At 35.9% G+C, this 22,312-nt stretch overlaps 1 protein-coding gene across 3 annotated transcripts in view; it reads left to right on the top strand.

The window, feature by feature from the left end:
* Nucleotides 1–22,312, top strand: part of galnt9 (polypeptide N-acetylgalactosaminyltransferase 9) — a 182,842-nt gene that overhangs the window by 136,542 nt on the left and 23,988 nt on the right. For all 3 annotated transcript variants that reach the window (XR_012406761.1, XR_012406760.1, XM_001337982.10), the window contains exon 7: nucleotides 12,690–12,875. Coding sequence is in view for 1 of the 3 variants with exons in the window: in XM_001337982.10 (XP_001338018.1) it covers nucleotides 12,690–12,875 (186 nt within the window). In the remaining 2 variants the exon portion in view is untranslated. The remainder of the gene's footprint in view (nucleotides 1–12,689; nucleotides 12,876–22,312) is intronic.

Below are 22,312 nucleotides of genomic sequence, written 5' to 3'. Positions count from 1 at the left end.
TTCATAACATTTTGATTTAGTGGCTAATTCTAATTTGTACGATCTCATTCATACAATTTAGTACAATTTGCTTATCCCTTATAACGGTTGGATTTAGGGGTGGGTTTCTTTTGAAAAACAAATGGTAAGAGGATTGTGGAAAAGAGTATTGTGGCTGGAGTAGTATAAAATATTTTTTTAGGAAAAAAGGTTGTTTCTCTACTTTTGATCTTCACTTGTGCATATACAGCCTGAACAGAGACTAATTTATAATGCTAAGTTCTATTGTTTTGCTGTAACGATTGTGTTACTGCAGTTATTGCAAAATTTGATGTTTTTTTTTTTTATTATTTAATTTTTTTTGAGAGCAACCATGCTGTTCAATTCAATTCAGTTCAATTCAGCTTTATTTGTATAGTGCTTTTACAATGTACAGTATATTGTGTCAAAGCAGCCTCACATAAATGGTCATAGTAACTGGAACAGTGTAGTTCTGTTTTTAGTGTTTAAGTTCAGTTCAGTTCAGTTTAGCTCAGTTCAGTGTGATTTAAAATCATTACTGAGAGTTCAAACACTGAAGAACAATTTCATCGATGCGTAGCTCTACCAATCCTGAACCATGCTGTTCACCACTGAAACTTTTCTTTTTTACAGGTAGGAACATGATGAGACAGTTATGTCAAAATCATTTTTAGCAGCTCTTTCTAAATCTCCGCTTGAATTACCGTGGCACTTTTACTGTATCTCTCTCTGCCTATTACCTCTGCATTTGTCTTTCATAGATGACTTTCATAGATGACTTCTGGGGGACTTAAACAAATTTTTATATAAAATATAAGGCAATCCAACTTTGTTTTTGAAGTCAGCATGAACCAATGCTGATAATTTTATTTCAGTATGTTGATGTACTTCCAAACTGAAAAGGAATATTAAGTAGTGGCAGTACTCGGCAGGCATTCAACATCATAAGTAGTTAATATTAGGCTAGATTTAGGTCATGACGTCAGGTGACCAAAATTCAATGTCTAGCCAGCATCAACAGACAACGTTATTTTGACGTCCATAACTACGTCAAATTACATTTATATTTGGTTGATTTTAGGTTGTGTCGGAAAGTGACCAAAATTCAATGTCTGATAGATGTCATAGTGGTAACGTCCACAAAATGTCAAGGTATAACATAATTAGACATTGATAATTAGTTGATTCTAGGTTGGTTTTAGGTTGGACATTGGACATTGACCTCGGCCTGATGTTGGGTTCTGACATCAACCTGATTTTAATTTCCAAACATAATCCAACGTCCCCTTTACGCTGGGGTACATTGCGGTACAACGTCAATATGACGCCCTATGCTTGGAAGGTAGGTTCTATTTGTGCTTGTCATTCCCTTATGTCAAACTAATGGAAAGAGGGGTGTGGGAAAGAGTATTGTGGCTTGAGTAGTGTAAAATAATATTTAGGAAACTAAAGGTTGTTTCTCGACTTTTGATCTTCACTTTGTGTATATACAGTACAAGTTTGAACAGACACTGATTTATAATGCTAAGTTTTATTGTTTTGCTGTAATGATTGTGTTACTGCAGTTATTGCAAAATTTGATGTTTTATGTAAGAGGAACCATGCTGTTCACTAGCAAAACTTTCCGTTCTACAGGTAAAAACATGATAAGACATGATGTCAAAATCATTTTTAGCCGCTCTTTCTAAATCTCTGCTTGAATTACTGTGGCACTTTTATCTCTCTGCCTATGTGACAGCATTAACTCAGGGTCTTTTATTGCTATTTTTATCATTGTAATGATCATCAATAGTGGCTGATCATTGAAATATGACTCCAAGAGCACAGGATGGCAAGAGGGTCCAATTAAATTACCCAGTGCTTGATCTGAACCGTACATCACATAAAACCGTCTGATATAATTAGCGTGATTAAAATAATAGATGGCAAAGCTTTGTCTGTTCCCTTTTATAGGAAGAATGAGGAAGCGAGTGAGACTGAGAATATAATGCTCAGCAGCGAGATTTACTCAGAGGGTTGGGATGTGTCTCTGAGGATGAGATGATGTAACTTTTTAAAAACAAATGAAAACGCGTCAGTCGATCGCTGGCTGAAAGTGAGAGGGAGGAGTGGATGAATTGCGCCTGCTGATAGCACTATTAATTTGCCTGCACTGTTTGCATTGTTTTAGCACCTCGTTCACTAAAGGAATTATGCAAATCGTGTAACTGCAAACGCAGCCACAAAATCTGTGCTGAGTGAATTTCGCACACCACAATTGCCCATCTTGCAGGTTGATTCTGAGAAATGCTGGAGGTTGTGGAAATGCCTGATTAAACTGGATTGCAGAGGGTTTGTAAAGAAGAAATACACACAAAAATGATGCAACTATTTACAGTTTTTTCCTTTTTTTTTAGAAATTAGTTCATAAATAAATTCAGAAATACTGCATTACAGTAATTGATGCCACAATTTACTGTTCATCAACTAGAAAAAAGTGTTGATTTCCATTTTCCCCTTTTTAATAACCATTTTCAATGAAATGATAAAGATATTTTAATAGGTATATCTTTTTAGAAAATATATAAATGAAAATAAGATTATTGCAAAAAGTTTTATACATTTTTATTTATAATATAATATTAGACTGGTTTCTTTAACATGATAATGAGTTCACTGTACTCAAATGGCCTTTAAAGTCACCAGAACTCAATCCAATAGAGCACCTTGTAGTTTGGCGGAATATGAGATTGACATCATGGAAGTGCAGCCGCCAAATCTGGAGCGACTACGTGATGCTATCATGTCAATATGGACCAAAATCTCTGAGGAATATTTCCAGTACCTTCTTGAATCTATGTCACAAAGGCTTAAGGCAGTTCTGAAGGCAAAATGGGGTCCAACCCACTACTAGTAAAGTGTACCTTATAAAGGGGCCAGTGAGTGTACAGTAGATGAGAGAGAGCGCATACTATTTATTACACGGCTCTCTGGAATACTTTTGGTTTTGATTTGTCAATCAAGGTAAATTATATTATATATTGAGTCTAATTAACACCTAATAACAGCTCCCGAGTCATGACAAGCTTATTCGCATAATCTTCTTTCGTATTCATCCATTCATCCATTTTCTTGTCGGCTTAGTCCCTTTATTAATCCGGGGTCGCCACAGCGGAATGAACCGCCAACTTATCCATCAAGTTTTTACACAGCGGATGCCCTTCCAGCCGCAACCCATCTCTGGGAAACATCCACACACACATTCACACACACACCCATACACTACAGACATAGCCTACCCAATTGACCTGTACCACATGTCTTTGGACTGTGGGGGAAACCGGAGCACCCGGAGGAAACCCACTCGAACGTAGGGAGAACATGCAAACTTCACACAGAAATGCCAACTGAGCCGAGGCTCGAACCAGTGACCCAGCGACCTTCTTGCTGTGAGGCGACAGCACTACTTACAGCGCCACTGCTTCGCCCTTCTTTTGTATATATAATAACATTGCTTTTTTTAAAATGTACATTTTCTTTTTAATTTATGTGTGCATTTTTTAACTCAAATGGTTTGTAACAACTATTTTATTCCAACGGTTTGAGTTGCCTGAACTTATTGGGTTTTACAGTACTCAAATTGCTTCGTTTTCTGAAATGGATAAAGTTGACAGTACTCATTAGGATTAGTTTTTGAACTTAAATGCTTTGTTGCAATCGGTTTACTCAAATGGTTTGACTTATCTTAACTTTTTGAGTATTAAAGTGTATATAATATGTAAAAAATAAAGAAAAATGTAAATTTTGTCCCTCAATTAAAAAGAAAATAACACATTTAAATTAAAACAAAATCTGCATTACACAAAAATATAATAGCTTTCTTAACCATTAAGCTTAATTATTGTCAGTTTGGATTATTTGACCCCAGTTATACTGTACATCTTGTGTAGAAATGACGGCAGACTGTACGTCTCTTATGAGACACTGTACAGTACTGAGGGAGAGATTTGACAGCAATGATTGATTCTGCTCAATAATGAATAACGATAGTTAGTCTCAGACAGTGTGTCCCCAGGTTTAGCTGCTCACAGTTTGACCGCTACATCTTGTTCCGCATGTATTTTTTGACCTTCATCTCTCTTCTCCAGACCCCTTAATTGCGGCGGCAAAAAAAAAAAAAGTGGAAATCAGTAATGACAATCGTTCCCTCTCGGCATGAGGTAAATGTGTTTCTGTCGGTGCTCTTCAACAATCATCATTTCATCAACATGGCTCCTGAGTCCAGAGAGAGTCTGATTTGTTTTACTAATGTTGTGAAAGGAGACCTGCAGGAAGACGTGCAGCAACGTGACTTGCATGCGGCTGATCCATTGACTCTACAGTCAAACCATATCGCTGACGCTTATACGCAGAGAAGGTCAAAGATAAATAGTATCAAAATTATTTTTATAGAGAACATCCTATGTTTGGTATATATTATAATATGTAAGGTATTTCAGAAGATATTTAATCGAATTGCATGAAAATGTATTCAGTGTTGCCCAATCATTCAGAGACAAAATAAAAATTGATTGAAGTAATTCTTTAAATTTGCATATGAAAAATATTAATGGGATGATTCACCCAAATATGAATTTTTGCAAACCTCATCCTAAATTTTATTCATATCTTGTTTTTTTTTTCTGTTGAAGACATATTAAACAATGCTATTTAGTCGTTTGAATATGTAAATATTTTACATTTTATCAGTTTAGTTGCTAATTCGTACAAATTTGTATGAGTTCAGTCATACAGTATGTGAATATACAGTGCATCCGGAAAGTATTTATAGCGTTCACTTTTTCCACAATTTTATGTTACACCCATATTCCAAAATAGATTAAATTAATTTATTTCCTCAAAATTCTACACACAATACCTCATAATGACAATGTGAAAAAGAGAGATTTTTTGAAATTGCTGCAAATTTATTTAAAAAAAAAAACCCTGAAAAATCACATCGGCATAAGTATTCACAGCCTTTGCTCAATACTTTGTTGATGCACCTTTGGCAGCAATTACAGTCTCAAGTCATTTTGAATATGATGCCACAGGCTTGGCACACCTGTACTTGGGAATTTTGGTCCATTCCTCTTTGCAGTACCTCTCAAGCTCTATCTGGTTGGACGGGAAACGATGGTGTACAGCCATTTTCAGATCTCTCCAGAGATGTTCAATAGGATTTCGGTCTGGGCTCTGGCTGGGCCACTCAAGCACATTCACCGAGTTGTTGTGAAGCCACTTTATTGATATTTTGGCTGTGTGCTTTGTTCATTGTCCTGCTGGAAGATGAACCATTGCCCCAGTCTGAGGTCAAGAGCACTCTGAAGCAGGTTTTCATTCAGGATGTCTCTGTACATTGCTGCATTCATCTTTCCCTCTATCCTGACTAGTCTTCCAGTTCCTGCTGCTGAAAAACATCCCCACAGCATGATGCTGCCACCACCATGCTTTACTGTAGGGATGGTATTAGCCTGGTGATGAGCGGTGCCTGGTTTTCTCTAACGCCCAGCATTCAGTTCAAAGAGTTCAATTTTAGTCTCAACAGACCAGAGAATTTTATATGGTCTGAGTCCTTCAGATGCCTATACGCAGGGAGTGGCTTCTGTCTGGCCACTCTATCATACAGGCCTGAGTGGTGGATTGCTGCACAGATGGTTGTCCTTCTGTAAGGTTCTCCTCTCTCCACAGAAAAACACTGGAGCTCAGACAGAATGAACATCAGGTTATTGATCACCTCCCTGACTAAGGCCCTTCTCTCCCGATCACTCAGCTGGCCGGCCAGCTCTAGGAAGAGTCCTGGTGGTTCCAAACATCTTCCCCTTACGTATGACGGAGACCAATGTGCTCATTGGAACTTTCAGAGAAGCAGAAATGTTTTGGTAACCTTTCCCAGTCTTGTGCCTCGAAATAATCCTGTCTCGGAGGTCTACAAACTATTTCTTTGTCTTTATACTTGGTTTGTGCTTTGACATGCACTGTCACCCTGGGACCTTATATAGACAGCTGTATGCCTTTTCAAATCATGTCCAATCAACTGAATTCACCACAGGTCAACTCCAATTAAGCTGCTGAAACATCTCAAGAATGATCAGTGGAAACAGAATGTAACTGAGCTCATTTTAGAGCCTCACAGCAAAGGCTGTAAATACTTCTAAACGTGATTTTTCTGATGTTTTTATTTTTTTATAAATTTTCAACAATTTCTGAAAATACTTTTTCACATTGTCATTAAGGGGTATTGTGTGTAGACTTTTGAGGAAATAAAATTATGTAATCCATTTTGGAATAAGACTGAAACATAAAAAAAAATGTGGAAAATGTTAAGCGCTATGAATACTTTCCGGATGCACTATCTATATATATATATATATATATATATATATATATATATATATATATATATATATATATATATATATTATTGTTTTTATTAAATGCTGGTAATAGAACACAACAGTAGGCACAACAAATGTATTATATATAAGTTTAACTAAGCATTTCATACAAACATCTTAGAGAGAATGTCAGACAGGTGAGCCTTTAAAAAAAGAAGAAGGGCCCCGAAAAAAAAAAAAAAACAGTTGAGAACCCTTGCTTAAGATTATGTCACAGACCAATAAAACCTCACTTGACAGCTTTACTACAGCTGAAAACAGTGAATACACCAGTAAACCATGATTTAATTTGCTATTCAGAGACAGACGGTCTTTATTTAAATTAAATGCAAATTATTTGCATTCTAAAGAGCATTTTGTTTGGCAACGTCTCTCTAAGCAAGATAACATTTCATTAAGTTATCTATTCATTAGAAGTACATTAGCATATAGATTACCTTAATGCTAACTCATATTATGATGCCATATGATTTTTATCTTAGAACTGTTAAATGTTAAATCTTTTAACACTAAAACTATAAAAATGAATGTGTAGTAGGTTTTGTCTCTGGCAATCCCTGTAACACTGTGTTTAATGCAGGTTTTTCCTACTCAGAGAGCGGGCAGTCTCTTTACTCAACTCAAATCCAAACAGTGAAGGCTAACAAGTTAATTTGTTGTCTTTTGTCTGTTCCTTCACTGAAAGTAGGCTTTTATTGAGCTTGAACAAAGCGCACAATGGAGTTTTCACTGTAGAGAGAAAGCGAGCAGGAAAGAAAAAGGTAGACCAACAGCATGTGTCGTCTAGCAGTAAGACCATAACCGAGCTCTACTGCTCCAAGATTGATTTTGTACACCAAGGTCGCATTATGGATCAGTGGTGCTGGAGTTAAAAGTATTTCCACAGCTAATAAAAGTCAGTGAATGCATAGCTAGTTCCATTAATGTCACGATTAGTTGAAGATAGACCGCTAGCGTTCAAAGCAAAGGAGTGCTCAAAGGACCTAGTGCCTTTTCTAGTAGACCTTTCAAGCATAAAGCCACACATACAATTTATTTGGAGATGTTGCATCATATTTGGCATATTTTTAAATTGTTTTGCTCATTGGTATTCCCTCTTATCTAATTGTTTCTTATTAAACATATAAATAGTTTGTTTTTTTAATTAGATCTAATTTTAAAAGTGCCTGATTTTTTTTAGACATGCTGTTCTGCAACATTTCACCATTGCTGGATATTTAGAATTAGCTGTGTTTTCTGCATTAATACAATGTTTGAAACCAAAATTTAAACATAAGTCATATTATTAAAAATGTTTTTTTTTTTTTTTTCATTTAGAGGACTTTCCTGTTCATCAAAACTCCAATTATGAAATAGTACACTTTTTTTATTGTAGAATAGTTAGTTTTACTGTACTCACGTTTTGCTGTAAGAACCCAGCAAACAATTTTGTGTTTAATAGACGTCTAATAGACATCTAAACATAGAAAGCTTGGCTAAAACAAGGCTAAATTTGGGCTGTCAGTGAAAATCTAATAAATGTTAAAGAATAGCCAAAAGTAGACTAGTCATCATATAGACAGATTAGACAGACTTTATATGTGTAGTCATTCATTTCTGTTTATTTGACGAGTAGTTAAGTTTTGGCCTATTCCTAGACGTCTGTTAGATTTTCACTGACAGCCCAGGTTTAGTCTTGTTTTAGCCAAGACGACTATGTTTAGACGTCTATTAGACATCATTTTAAAACAAAAAAAAAAATGCTTGCTGGAAACTGTTTCTATTGTAATATATTTTGAAATGCTTTTTATCTGATTTTTCAAAGTCATTATTCCAGGTTTCAGCATCACATGATTCTTCTGAAATCTTTTAAATATGCTAATTTCGCTCTGAAAGTTATGTACTATTATTATTGGTGTTGAAATATTTATGCTGCTTAATATTTCCATGTGAAGATTGTTTGATAAAGTATAAAGTTTATTGCAAGTATGTTTTACTTTACTACAACCCTCTTGAATTATTAGCCCCCCTGTGTATTTATTTTACCTAATTTCTGTTTCAAAGGTTCATCATAGATATTACTTGACACTATTAGCAGGTTTGGCAATCTGTCCTGGGAGAGAATCCTGAGCTTAGGAGTTATTTGATCCCAGGGCTCCTGTCAGGTCTTTAAGCATGTAAGGCGGTCCGAGATCAGGTATGTTTCGAGAGCACCCCTTAGTATAGAAGGAAATGGGGTTATGGGGTGAAAGGTGGATTCTTCTAAAATGAAGATACGGCAGAAGGGTGAAACCAGTCTTATAATAATAATAATAATAATAATAATAATAATAATAATAATAATAAAAAAATGCTTTTATTGTAGCCGAAATAAAACAAATAACACTTCCTCCAGAAGAAAAAATATTATAGAAAATATTTTGAAAAATTCTTTGCTCTGGTAAACATCATTTGAAAAAGAAAAAGAAGGGCTAATAATTTTGACCTCAACTATATATACCTAGAGTGAAATGGGCAATAATAATAATGAAGATAAAAATTGTATTAAGTGATGAATATTGCCTATATAAAAGTCTAGTATGTACAGTATGTGGTCCTTTCAAGTGTAGAGGCTGGGCTATTGTTTTTATGTTTAACACAATAATTGTATTATTAGGGATGTAATGATTCACCATCAGTCGGTTGAAAATCGATTCAAATATGCCAAGATTTAATTCGGTTGAAATGTTGAATGAATCCCGATACATGTTTTGACCAGAGGGGGTCAAGAATATGTCTTAAGTGTGTCACACTGCTACTTATACTAATTAAGTATACAAGTAATATTAAGTATTTACCCTCATAATGTTTAACTCCTATCTCTTTATAAATAGTTAACTTACAATCAGTTTTTTGATGTCAGTGGCCAGTCGCCTGGAGCAGAGGGCCTATTGACCACCTCTGTACACACTGCTCTCTGGTTTAGGAAAAGCTTTTCCCTCCACACCAGCCATCTCAGTCTCCAATGAAAGAGTTTTTTTCATCAGCAGAGGACATTGTAAATGTGCAAAAAACTAAGCTCATGCCAGAAAACCAATATGCCTATATTTATAAAATATATATATATGTGTGTGTGTCAAATCCCAGCACAGTCACAGTTTTAGTTTGTTTATATTAAAGAGTCTTTAGTTTGTACTATTTTTTATTATTTTGAGATTTTGTTTTTAATATAGCAACTTAGTTATGGCAGAAAATATGTTATATTTTGCAAAATAATTGTGACTGAATCGTAAGATTAGCATCATAAATCGTATCAAATCGTGAGTCAGGTAAATCCTTACATCCCTATTTATTATGCAAGAGTATCATACTAAGTGATTTACATGCTCTTTTCCCAAGTCATGCATATGCAATGCTAATAGCCGATTATTAATCTACATGTGCACATTTGTAAGGATCTAGTCTCTCGGGTCAACAGACCTTTCGTATCTCTTCTCCAGCAGCAAAGCACTTTCAGCAACGTTTCCCTGAACTTTCTTGTGCCCCTGTCATCACTGCGGCAGCAGCAGGCTGGCTCTGCTTCATAATGGCATGCGTTTACTTTTTTTCTTCATATATTTCTGTGATGTGGAGGCAGACGCACAGTCAGAGTCAGCATAATAGTGTGACTGCTGGGTCTCAGGGGACGAACATATTTGCACTCATTCTTCCACACGTTCATTTATCATCCCCTGTTTCTCTCATCTCAGCACAAACTAATGGCCCTTAACACTTAATTGCTGTATCAAGCAAGCTCACACACTTTCTATTATGAAGGGGGCAAACCTCTACGGGCAAACAGGCGCCCTAAATAAAAAGCAGTTCATTTTGAGTGCAATCTGACTTGTGGATGGAGGTGTTTAGATGCCAAAACATTTGACTTTGTTTTATTTTTTCCTACAGTATGTAGTAATTTGGACTTTATGTGCTGTGGTATTACACCTAATATTAACATTTGCATAGGCAAATAATTGTGTTCAAAATAAATGTAACCTTTCTGCTTCAACTCGAAGTATTAAATTGGGGAGTTTAATTGTGTTTCTGACATCACTTTAATCCTCTGTGGTCTGAGGTGATTTGGGGGCCCCTAAAATGTTTTGACATGCCCTGACATTGCTTATTTTAGCAACTTGTTACAAAGTATTAGCCAACATGTTTTTTTGTTGTATTCAGCACAAACTGTGCTACAATAATATGTAAAAGAAAATGGAGGTACTTCCTTGCGTTTTTAGAAAACAATTTGTGCATGGTTAGTAGAAAAATGAAAAATAGTAGAAAATTAAATGCATCTGTTTATATATATATATATATATATATATATATATATATATATATATATATATATAGGTGACGCAGTGGCGCAGTGGGTAGCACGTTCACCTCACAGCAAGAAGGTCGCTCGGCTCAGTTGTCGTCTCTGTGTGAAGTTTGCATGTTCTCCCTGTGTTCGCGTGGGTTTCCTCCAGGTACTCCGGTTTCCCCCACAGTCCAAAGACATGCGGTACAGGTGAATTGGGTAGGCTAAATTGTCCGTAGTGTATGAGTGTGTGTGTATGTGTGGATGTTTCCCAGAGATGGGTTTCAGCTGGAAGGGCATCCGCTGCGTAAAAACTTGCTGGATAAGTTGGCGGTTCATTCCGCTGTGGCTACCCCAGATTAATAAAGGGACTAAGCCGACAAGAAATGAATGAATGAAAATGAATATATATATATATATATATATATATATATATATATATATATATATATATATATATATATATATATATATATATATAAATATAAATTGTCTTGTTTTAAGAAATAATATGCCAGAATAAAGTGAGGTTTTTCTCAAATCAAGCAAAATAATCTGCCAGTGGGGTAAGCAAAATAATCTTGCACAAATCGAAAAACAAGATTATTTTGCTTACCCCGTTGGCAGAATATTTTGCTTGATTTGAGGTAAAACTCACTTCATTTTGGCATAGTATTTCTTAAAACAAGACAATATGTTTTGCTTGACTAGAAAATGTTCTTGATTTAAGAATTTGTAGACATCTGGACTAGAAACAAGACAAAAAATCTAAGTAAGAAAAGCATTTTTTTGCAGTGTACTCTCATTCAAAGAAATCATTACAATGATTTACATTTTGTAAAGTGTGCTTTGGGTCATCTCAGTTGCATGTGTGGGAGTTACTGTGGTCTTGAATAATTCACACTTGAATAGACAAAAGACACTCCCCCACTGGATAATGTTCACCCATCAAGGGCATTGTAAAGCAATGTCCAGTTGAAAAATCCAGCCCAAACCAAATGCTTGTTGTATTACTTGCTGTATTTTGAACATGTAAACACTATGGGTAAACAATATGCACTTATACAGCATGCACAAATATATATATATATATATATATATATATATATATATATATATATATATATATATATATATATATATATATATATATATATATATGTATATATGAAGTGGTATAACACGTGTTTGCAAAACTGTATTAAAAACTTTATTGTACATTAATCCAGCATTTAATAATAATTTCTGAATGACTCTGAGACACTGAAGTAGCATAATGACAAAAGCTTTAAACACTAAAATAAAAATAAATACTATTTTAAACATGAAAAACGCTTACTTTATTAATATTTTAAGACCTGGGTGTTTTGAATCACCTTAGTCTTGTGACCTGGGTGTTTTGGATCATGCTTCGGTGCAGTGTTTAATAACACTTGCACTTCAGAATCTCGACACTGTGTCAAAACGTCAGTTTCACGTCAGACATTCCTACTGTGACCTCGAGTATGCTTATGAATTACCGTTATGTTCCTGTTTGCACCTGTTGACCATTGCCTGCCTGACGATTGCTAATAAAAAATTATGTGGATCCCCAACTTTGTTGTCCAGCAACCTTCCATTACACCAATAGGGTATTATTACGTTGTAGAAGAACCATTTTTGTTAATTTTATTCAGGTTCTTAAAATAATTTTTTTTATCTTAAACTAAAAAAAGATTCTGTTGCTTGTTTAAACTACTTAATAAAAAACTACTAATTATTTAAATAAACTACTAATAATTATGTTAACTTAATCAAGTTGTGTGGAACCCAGCCTTTTTTTATAGTGTAAAATGAATCATATTTAGTAATCTAAAGTGCATTTTTTTCACAGTGAAGTAATGTTTGTGGAATGCAAAAATTCCACCGATGTTAAAGGTTCTTTATTCTAAATTAAAAACCTATTTCTTATTGTTTTTTTTCTCTCTTTTTGTCTGCAGGTTTGGCAGTGTGGTGGCAGTATGGAGGTTCTTCCATGTGCCAGAGTCGCACATATTGAACGCACAAAGAAACCATACAACAATGACATCGATTACTATGCTAAGAGGAATGCGCTGCGTGCGGCAGAAGTCTGGATGGATGAGTTCAAGTCCCATGTCTACATGGCCTGGAATATTCCTATGAACGTGAGTGAAATATTTAGCAACTGCACTCACCAATCCTCATGTGTTTTTGGGATTTGACAGTTGGTGGTTAATGGAAAATGGTTGCTGTGTTTAATTTTGCCCTGATTAATTTACTAGTATGCCAAGGCTCAGTACACAGAACAGGATTGTAGATTGAGTTTGGCAACTTGTCAGTTTTAATGCTTTCCTCAGTACAGAATTACTGCAGTCATTAAATTTAGTTTCACACAGATAATACTTTAAATACATTCTCTGGCCACTTTAACTAAAATAACAGGCTGAGCCCTCCTTTGCCTTCATACCATTCAAAAAGGTGCTTGAAACATTATTTACATGATAGGTGCAGATTCGCCGGCTGTACATCCATGATCTGACTTCCCCATTCCCCCAAGTTCCAAAGATCCTCCATTCCCTAACAGTCCAAAGACATGTGCTGTAGGTAAATTGGGTAGGCTAAAATTGGTCATAGTGTACCAGTGAACCCAGTGAGGGGTTGCAGCTGGAAGGGCATCTGCTGCATAAAACATTTGCTGGATAAGTTGGCAGTTTATTCCGCTGTGGCAACCCTGGATTAATAAAGGGACTAAGCCAAAAAGAAAATGAATGAATATATGATTTGGTGACTGCCGCATCAAATTCAAATGAATTTAAAGCTCTTTTCAAAAGAGGGCGGAGCTACAAATGCCTATGTGGCAGACATTGACAGATTCAAAATTGTTAAAAAACCTCATTAAAAAATGTAAATGAGGGAGAGATCGTCACTAATGGGTGGGGCTTCCCCTCTCTGATGCATACCTGTCAACATAGAGTGGAGGAACTATGACGTCAATTTGTATGCAAAAACCCAGAAGCGAGTTAGCATTTTAGCAGTTCCGATTACCTCGTCCCTAAGTCAATGGGTTTTTTCAATGGGATTTTAGTAAAATCGCTTAAATAAGGTCTGTGGCTAACACAAACTCAAGATACGTTCACGTTTTATTCTACAACATAAAACACATCAGTTACATCACACTCTTGATTTTTTAAATCGCTTATGCTTCTTTAAAAAGACGGTTGCTATCAAGTTGCTAAATGGGACTACAGGCGGTGTCTGAGACTTTATATGTCATCGAGCTGATCTGGTCTGGAGAGCAGTTCGCTTGTGTTGGGCATTTGGATTTGTCTGTTATTTTAAGTATTGTCATGAATAGTATTTTATAGTTTGTAGAATTTTTTTCTAATTGGGAAATCATATTGTGTGTAGATAATTCATTCACATGTAAAGACTGTCAAGACAGATTCATTTGTTGATCATTTATTTTAATTAAACGATATTATGAAGCCTGTCTCTTTCCTGCTCTCTGTAATGCAAACATGTTAATAACCTTGTAAAAACACATACATATTAACTGTCATTTTCACGTGATCAATTGATTTTTCGTTCGTTTTTTTCTTCATGTGAACACATTTAACTTCGTCATAACGACAGTATACAGTCCTCCATTAAATGTATAGCATATGTGACTGTATGCGCTGCTTTTCGCTGTACTTTGTGACATGGCTTAATACAATGAAAGCAAAGAACAAATTCAGATTTAAAAGCATTGGGCATATCCTGGGTGGTTCGGTGGTATAGGTTGCGCAAAGGGAGGATCGGCTCTTTAATGTTTATTGCCACCCTTCATAGAAAGATTTAAAAAACGTGAGCAATGTGGGAAAATATGGCATGATAGCGGGATATAATTATAAAATATGAGAGAATCCCGGGTAAAGTGAGAGAGTCGACAGGTATGCTCTGATGACATGTACAAAAGAAGAATGTCAATCAAAGTGTTTCTGCAGACTGTTTTTATAAAGTGTGATTACATTAAAAAAATAAATACATTTTCACCATTAGAAGTTGATTATATTCACAGTCTGTTTAAACCTCTTATAAAAGCAATATTTGCATAATATTGCTTATTTATCTTGCAAAAATCCAGAATTAATACATTTTTCATTTACCTTCATGAACCATGATGTAAACAATGCTTTTTTTTTTTTCCTGAAGAGAAATTCTGTGTACAGAAAGGATATTTCAATAAGAGGCAGCACTTAAGTTGTTAAAAGGTTTAATTGGGTTGAAGTGTTGGCCTTGGTCAGTGCATGAAATGAGATACTTCACCTCTTGACAATTATATCACGCAATTCTTAAATGGAAAACAATTTCACAATAGCCAAGTATACATTATTAATAGATTTTCATAATGGAGTAGTGTTCAATTCCACATGGCGCATTCCTGTCTATTGCAGAAGTGCCCTCGACATGCTTATAACTGGTTTTCAGAACTCATTAATGACAGCGAGGGTTATTTATAAAACACTTACCGTAGTCAATACAGCATTTAGGTCTATTTAACGCAGCACAGGAACCGTATAGGGCTTCATGCTGACAGTATTCCTCTTGAAAATTCTAACTACAGATAAAATAGCGTTTTAGTAGACTTTCTTTTGGGTGAGCCGATTGCTTTACTATGTAATGTTTTTTTTTTTTATAAAAGCCTTCATTAAAGCAAGTAAAATGTAATGTGTTAATTAAAATGTTTTTTTTTTTATTATAGTTCTATTATTTTTATTTTAGTTTAGTTTTAATTTGTATTTAATTACAGTATGACCATAAAATACAATAGCTTTATTAAATTATTGAGTTTTAGTACATTTTATTTTACCAACTGAGATGTTGCAGCCGTGGCATCTGCCAGATTGCTTTATATCCAGTTTATAAATATATAATTTCCTCTTTGAGTTACGTGCTAAAATGCACTTGTAATACAATCCCTTGTTTTGCGCTCACTGACATACGACTTCATTGCTTCAGTTGTAAGCATAATTTAATTTCAATGTCATAATTAATTGTAAAACATCCTTGCACATGTATCAATTTAAACTCCACCTTGACAAGTTATAACAGAGAGTTGTGACCGTACATAAACATTTCATACCAATAGGGCTCACATTAATTACACTCACTGGCCACTTTATTAGGTACACGTTACTATTACCAGGTTGGACCCCCTTTTGCCTTCAGACCTGCCTTAACCCTTCGTGGCATAGATGGTACTGGAAATATTCCTCAGAGATTTTGGTCCATATTGGCATGTTAGCATCACGCAGTTGCTTCAGATTTGTCAGCTGCACATCTATGATGCAAATCTCCCGTTCCACAACCTCCCAAAGGTGCTCTATTGGATTGAGTTCTGGTGACTGTGGAGGCCATTTGAGTACAGTGAACTCATTGTCATGTTCAAGAAACCAGTCTGAGATGATTCGTGCTTTATGACTTGGCGCATTATCCTACTGTAAATAGACATTAGAAGATGGGTATACTGTGGGCATAACAGGATGGACATGGTCTGCAACAATACCCAAGTAGGCTGTGGCATTGACACAATGCTCAACTGATACTAATGGGCTCAAAGTGTGCCAAGAAAATATCCCCACATTATTACACCATCACCACCAGCCTGAACCGCTGATACAAAACAGGATGGATATTTGCTTTCATGTTGTTGATGGCAAATTCTGACCCTACCATCTGAATGTCGCAGGAGAAATCGGTACTCATCAGACCAGGCAACATTCCCAGTGTTCTATTGTCCAATTTTGGTGAGCCTGTGGGAAATGTAACTTCAGTTTCCTGTTCTTTGTTGACAGAAGTGGCACCCGGTGTGGTCTTCTGCTGCTGTAGCTCATCCACCTCACAGTTCGATGTGTTATGCTTTCAGAGATGCTCTTCTGCATAGCTCGGTTGAACCAAGGGGTTATTTGAGTTACAGTTGCTTTTCTATCAGCTCAAACCATCCATTCTCCTCTGACAAGGCATTTGCCCCCTCAGAACTGCCTTTCACTGGAAATTTTCTCTTTTTTGGACCATTCTCTGTAAACCCTAGAGATGGTTGTGCGTGAAAATCCCAGTAGATCAGCAGTTTCTGAAATACTTAGACCAGCCCATCTTGCACCAACAACCATGCCAAATTTAAAGTCATTTTAATCCCCTTTCTTTCCCATTCTGATGCTCAGTTTGAACTGCAGCAGATGATCTTGACCATGTCTACATGCCTAAGTGCATTGAGTTGCTGCCATGTGATTGGCTGATTAGAAATTTGCATTAACAAGCAGTTGGACAGGTGTGCCTAATGTTCTTTGTATGTTCTTTGCATTTCAGACATTTTAATTAACAGGGCATGATAAATGTACAACATACCTCAAGCATTTGCAACTCATTGGGTCTGAATCACTCAAGCACTGGGATAAACTACGTTCAGTAGGCATTGAACATTTCCAGGAAAAACTGCACGATTTTTTTCCCATTATACAGTATGGTTTGCAATCTTATCCCCATATTAGTATTTCCACCGAGCATCAGAGATGGAGATTTAGATGCAGCGCGTGTTAGCAGAGACTTTTTGAATAAATTAGAAGTTCTTTGCTTCAGTCCACTGAGCACTTCGCCGTGCTTATTTGAGCCCACTCGCTAGCGCTGGTAATTAAACAGATGATTAGCATGTTAGCGGCTCCTAATGAAAGAACAATTGCAGTCTCCCATGACTGACATAAACGAAAACACCTACTCCTCCTGTTCGCCCTGACAATTTTCTGAAGGATTAGAGCCCTTGTGTTTATGTGCGATGGTCTGATGATGGAACATGGTTAGTATGAAATTCGAAATGATGAATATGAACTAGAAGAACAGATCGTTCTGGGCTACATAAGTACTCTATAAATACTTGAACTGTCTGTGAGGTTAACAGAAGGTTGTGGGAATGTAATCCCACTAAATTAATAAATTAACAGTTCTATAATTAGCTGGCTTAATTTCTAGCACCATCTAGAATTAGTATGAAAAAAGCCAACAACACTTTACTCTGGTATGACTTTCTAGCATTATTTATATTTATTCATATTCAAATATGCTGTATAATATACAGTAGTATTTGCATGACTGTATATTGTAATGGAAATTCATTTTTAGATGAGCTTTATATGTTAGAAACTTGTCTAAGACTCATTATTACATTTGTGTGTATCTGTGTTCTCCATATGTTCATCATAAAACCTATGTGTGTACATTTTTAAAGATAACTATATTTCTTTAGGTGAAAGCTTTTTCATTATCCTAAGAAGGATGTGTGGTTGTTATGAGCATATCGCACGAACAGCAGAAGACGCCTGACGTAATTGTAGATGAGGCCTTACTGGGAGTTGACCTCGTAAGCAGTACAAACTAGATAAAAGGGTGAACACACTTGGCTTTAGTATCTCACTCTGCAGAAACTGTTGTTGCTGTATGACTGTGATCTTCTTTATAAAGAATAAAACTTGTAAAAGACATCCCGGGTAAGACTTTGTTTCTTGACCACTGAGAGAGCCTCCTTAGAGAAAATAGCCACTACAATATTTTTCTAAATACATATGTAAGTTTTAACATTCAGTAATTTGAAGTGTTTATAACTGATATAGTATTTCAAAACAGTGTGTGTGTTTTTGTATGTATATGAGCAATATCACACGAGTAGCAGTGCATTATGGCTGTATATCAGCACTGGTTGGAGGCGTGGGTGGCCTTATGGCTTGTTTCCACTGACTGGTACAGTGCGGTACGGTTCTGGTCGGTACGGGTCACCTTTATCAGGCTTGCGTTTCCACTACCAAGGGTACCCTTTTGGTGGGCATGGTGTATGACAGAAAGTTTAAGTCGACGTCATGCTCGCTCGAATAAATGTCTACAGTAAAGCTGTACATGTCGCTTACATATAATATGAGAAGCACTTCTCACAAAACAGATGCTTTATACACAAATACGTGTTTAAAAATGTTTTTTACTAACTTTTCTATGAATAGGATTTGATTATAACTGCAGATCAATGACAGTGCGAAATAGCCTACTGTAACGTCTGTAATTATTTTAAATAAATATATAAATGCAACATAAATGAACACATACAGACCCTTACAGTCTACAATATATTATTAATTACAGAAAAACTACACACAGTAGACATTTAGTACTTATTTGAGTTCAAAGCACACGCAATATAGCCCACTGTCAGTGCAAACCTCTCATCTGTGTCTGTAGACTTTACCAGCACATGTAAGCTCTGTTAGAGAGTCATTTTGTCATTCCCAGTTTATTATAGTCCAAAAGGCGATGATAAACATGGCAGTTTGGTCATGATTCAGGTTGCTAAAACAATTTTGATCCTGTGTTTTGTCGGGCTTCACCTTTTTTTCGCGCTTTACTCTCGCGCTTGTCCTTTTCTTTCTGAATGGATCAGATGACGGAGACACTTCAATAATCACGCACACGTTATTATCATCAGCTCAAGAAGTTAGTTATATCAAATATAGACGCGATCGCAAGCTCCCAAAAAAAGCGAATACCGCTCGTCCTTTTAGACAGGCTCGTAAAGCAACAACAGGACACGGCAGATTTTTCTTCTTGGCTTTGTGTCTGTTCATTAAGACGACGACAAGGTTTGTTTGAGCTCGGGTCATCCATGGCTCGTTATTATATGCATATAGTATATCAGAGGTGGGACCAAGTCATTGTTTGGCAAGTCACAAGTAAGTCTCAATTCATTGCCCTCAAGTCCCGAGTCAAGTCCCGAGTCAAGACAGGCAAGTCCCGAGTCAAGTCCCGAGTCAAAGGCAACAAGTCTCAAGTCAAGTCCAAAGTCCTGCAGTTTGATTTTCGAGTCTTTTCGAGTCTTTTTAACAGAAAAATAAAATATATACAGATTAGGTATGGTTGTAAGATCTGTATTAATTAAACAAACCTTTTTTTATTAAAGAACATTGCTTAGATATATAAAAATACAAATGCAATTTTCTGAAAAAGTGCTAAACAGTGCTGCGTCTCGTCTCCACAGCATAATGCACAAGAACGAGTTCCACCAAAAAAAGACTCCATTTTGCCTCACATCACACAGAAATTGCAGGTCTACTGCTGTCTAATTCATTAAGTTTAGTTGTGCTATGTTATGTCTTCGGTGATCAACTTGTGATTAACCAAAATTACATAACCTCAATGTGGTAGCAGTAGACCAACTCCTGTATATGCTGCGAAGTTAAATTGAGTGAAATTGGAATTTTGTCAATTGAATCTCGTGTGTGCTAAAGAGATGGAGTTGCAAATCTGTCTAGCAGCAATGTAAAATGGTAGCACATATTGTTAATGAAGTAGGCTACTTCATACAAACAATAAAGTTGTTTTCTTCACATAACGTTGAAGAGCTTTGCTCTCTACCTTGTGTGATGCTCGTGCACGGATTTCCTCTGTTTGTGGACAAAACTGATTGCGAGTTCTCAAATTTTCTCTCGCTCTCAAATATACACTGCTCACACACAAATTTTCTTGAGCGCTCTCAGAGATTATATGCAAACTCACAATTTGTGTCGTGTTCCCTCTTCCTTTCATGCTTTTTGATATGATTCATATTGCTGCACTGTTTAATAACAATAACCAAAATACTAAAATAGACTTATATATTAAATGTTTAATCTAATAAACCATAACATTTTTGGTTGTTTTATATTATGAGATATTTTCAGTTTCAAACACTTAAAGACAGAGAATAGACCAGTGGTGCCCCCCTGAAAATTTGCTTAAGGGGGGCCAGAAGAGGCCAGCTACGTCAGTGGCACCAATCAATCCACAATAATTTAGTGGCTGCTATTTATTTATTGAAATATTGCATTGTATTGCATTTATGTAAGTAGATTTAAATAAATAATGTCAACAGCAAAATCATATCGGGTTGGCCACAGGGGTGGCTAGAGTTTACACAGGGGTAACACCCCTTGTAAAGGGGTTTACACCACTATAAGGCACCTCTGGAATAGTAGTTGGATGTAAAGAATACATTTTATTTTAAAAGCATTTAAACAAAAACTAATGCAAGCAGAAATGTAACTGTGATAAAAATAAGGAAACACTTGATAAGGTATTATAGCCTACTGTACTATTCACTCTTCAAATAAATCTCACTATCAATCTCATTTTATTATGGCAGCTAAAATAAAGTAAACTAGTGTCTGCTGGCTTCCACTTTACTGATGAGATTGTGGAGGACATTTTCCATGTCATCCTCTTCATTTTGAGGAAAGCTGTGCCACGGGGCCCCTGAACACGTATATTGGCATGTACTGTGTTTTGAACAGTAGCCTACTACAGTAAAGAACTTCAATTGATCAGTTGTGGTAATACTATAGTTGCTATGGTAACACAAGTGTAATATAAACAAATTACCCAGTGCTGTATTATTTTACAATATAGGGTATTTTATACTACAAATCACTACACTTTACTGTAGTTAAAACTACACTTTGTATTATTTTATCTGTTCACTATTGGTAATACTACTGTATTATGAAGCATTAATTAACAAGTCGTAAATAATACTAGCCTAAAACATAAGTATAATACAAGTATACAACAAGTATAATACTCAAAAACACTAGAATTTATTAAAGAATTTACCTTAACCTTTTAGTTTTTTGTGTATTGTTAATAAATAGTAAAGCAAGAAAGAAACCATATCAACATTCTTGGAATAACCCTTCGCTACGCCTCGCCCTCCTTAGTTACTGTTGCTACGCCTGTCAAGCTTTCATGCCTGGCACATCTATTACAGTGTGTATGCGCTGGTGTCAGACATTCCCAAGGATTTAATTAGTCATTTTTGGCAAACAGGTGAGATATCTGAGAAAGCCAGACAAAAGAGGACTGCAGTATACATTACAGGGGTATATTCACAACATAATAGCAACTGATTAGAAATTAATTTTATCAAAATTGAAGCAAGGTTAGCCTAGCCACCTCATACGCTGAACATTCAACAGCATAGTTCACGCACAGCAGGAGAGGTGAAATTATAAAATAATCTAATAACCTAAGAAACTGATGGATTTGTGCCGAATATTAGCATCATTGACCCATAACAGTGTACAGTACCTATTACTGTCAGCATGTTTGTGTGCTCTTTATCCAGTTTTTATTCAAATTTGCAGTTAAGTGGAAGAAAAAAATTGAAATGCACATTAAAGTATAAATAACAGAAGTGAACAAATAGATTTTTCCTACCAGCAAATATTAGTGTATGTATTTATATGCGTTACAATAGCGAGGGTTTAAACTAAGCAGTGCTCACAGGGTTCAACGCTAAGGATTTTTTCTACTGGCCCGATCGGGCCAGTGGTTCTGATTTTTACTTGCCCAGCCCAAATTTTCACTGGCCCCACCAAAAAAAAAAAGAAGTTAATCGCTATTTGAATGTGCGTGTGTGTGTGTATACACACACACACACACACACACACAGTTGATTTCAGAATTATTAGTCCCCCTAAATTATTAGCACCCCTGTTTATTTTTTTCCCCAATTTCTATTTAACAGAGAACAGATTTTCTCAGCACATTTCTA

This window comes from Danio rerio, chromosome 5, assembly GCF_049306965.1.
Source record: "Danio rerio strain Tuebingen ecotype United States chromosome 5, GRCz12tu, whole genome shotgun sequence".
Taxonomy (NCBI): Eukaryota; Metazoa; Chordata; class Actinopteri; order Cypriniformes; family Danionidae; genus Danio; species Danio rerio.
This window is presented reverse-complemented; position numbering and strand designations above follow the sequence as displayed.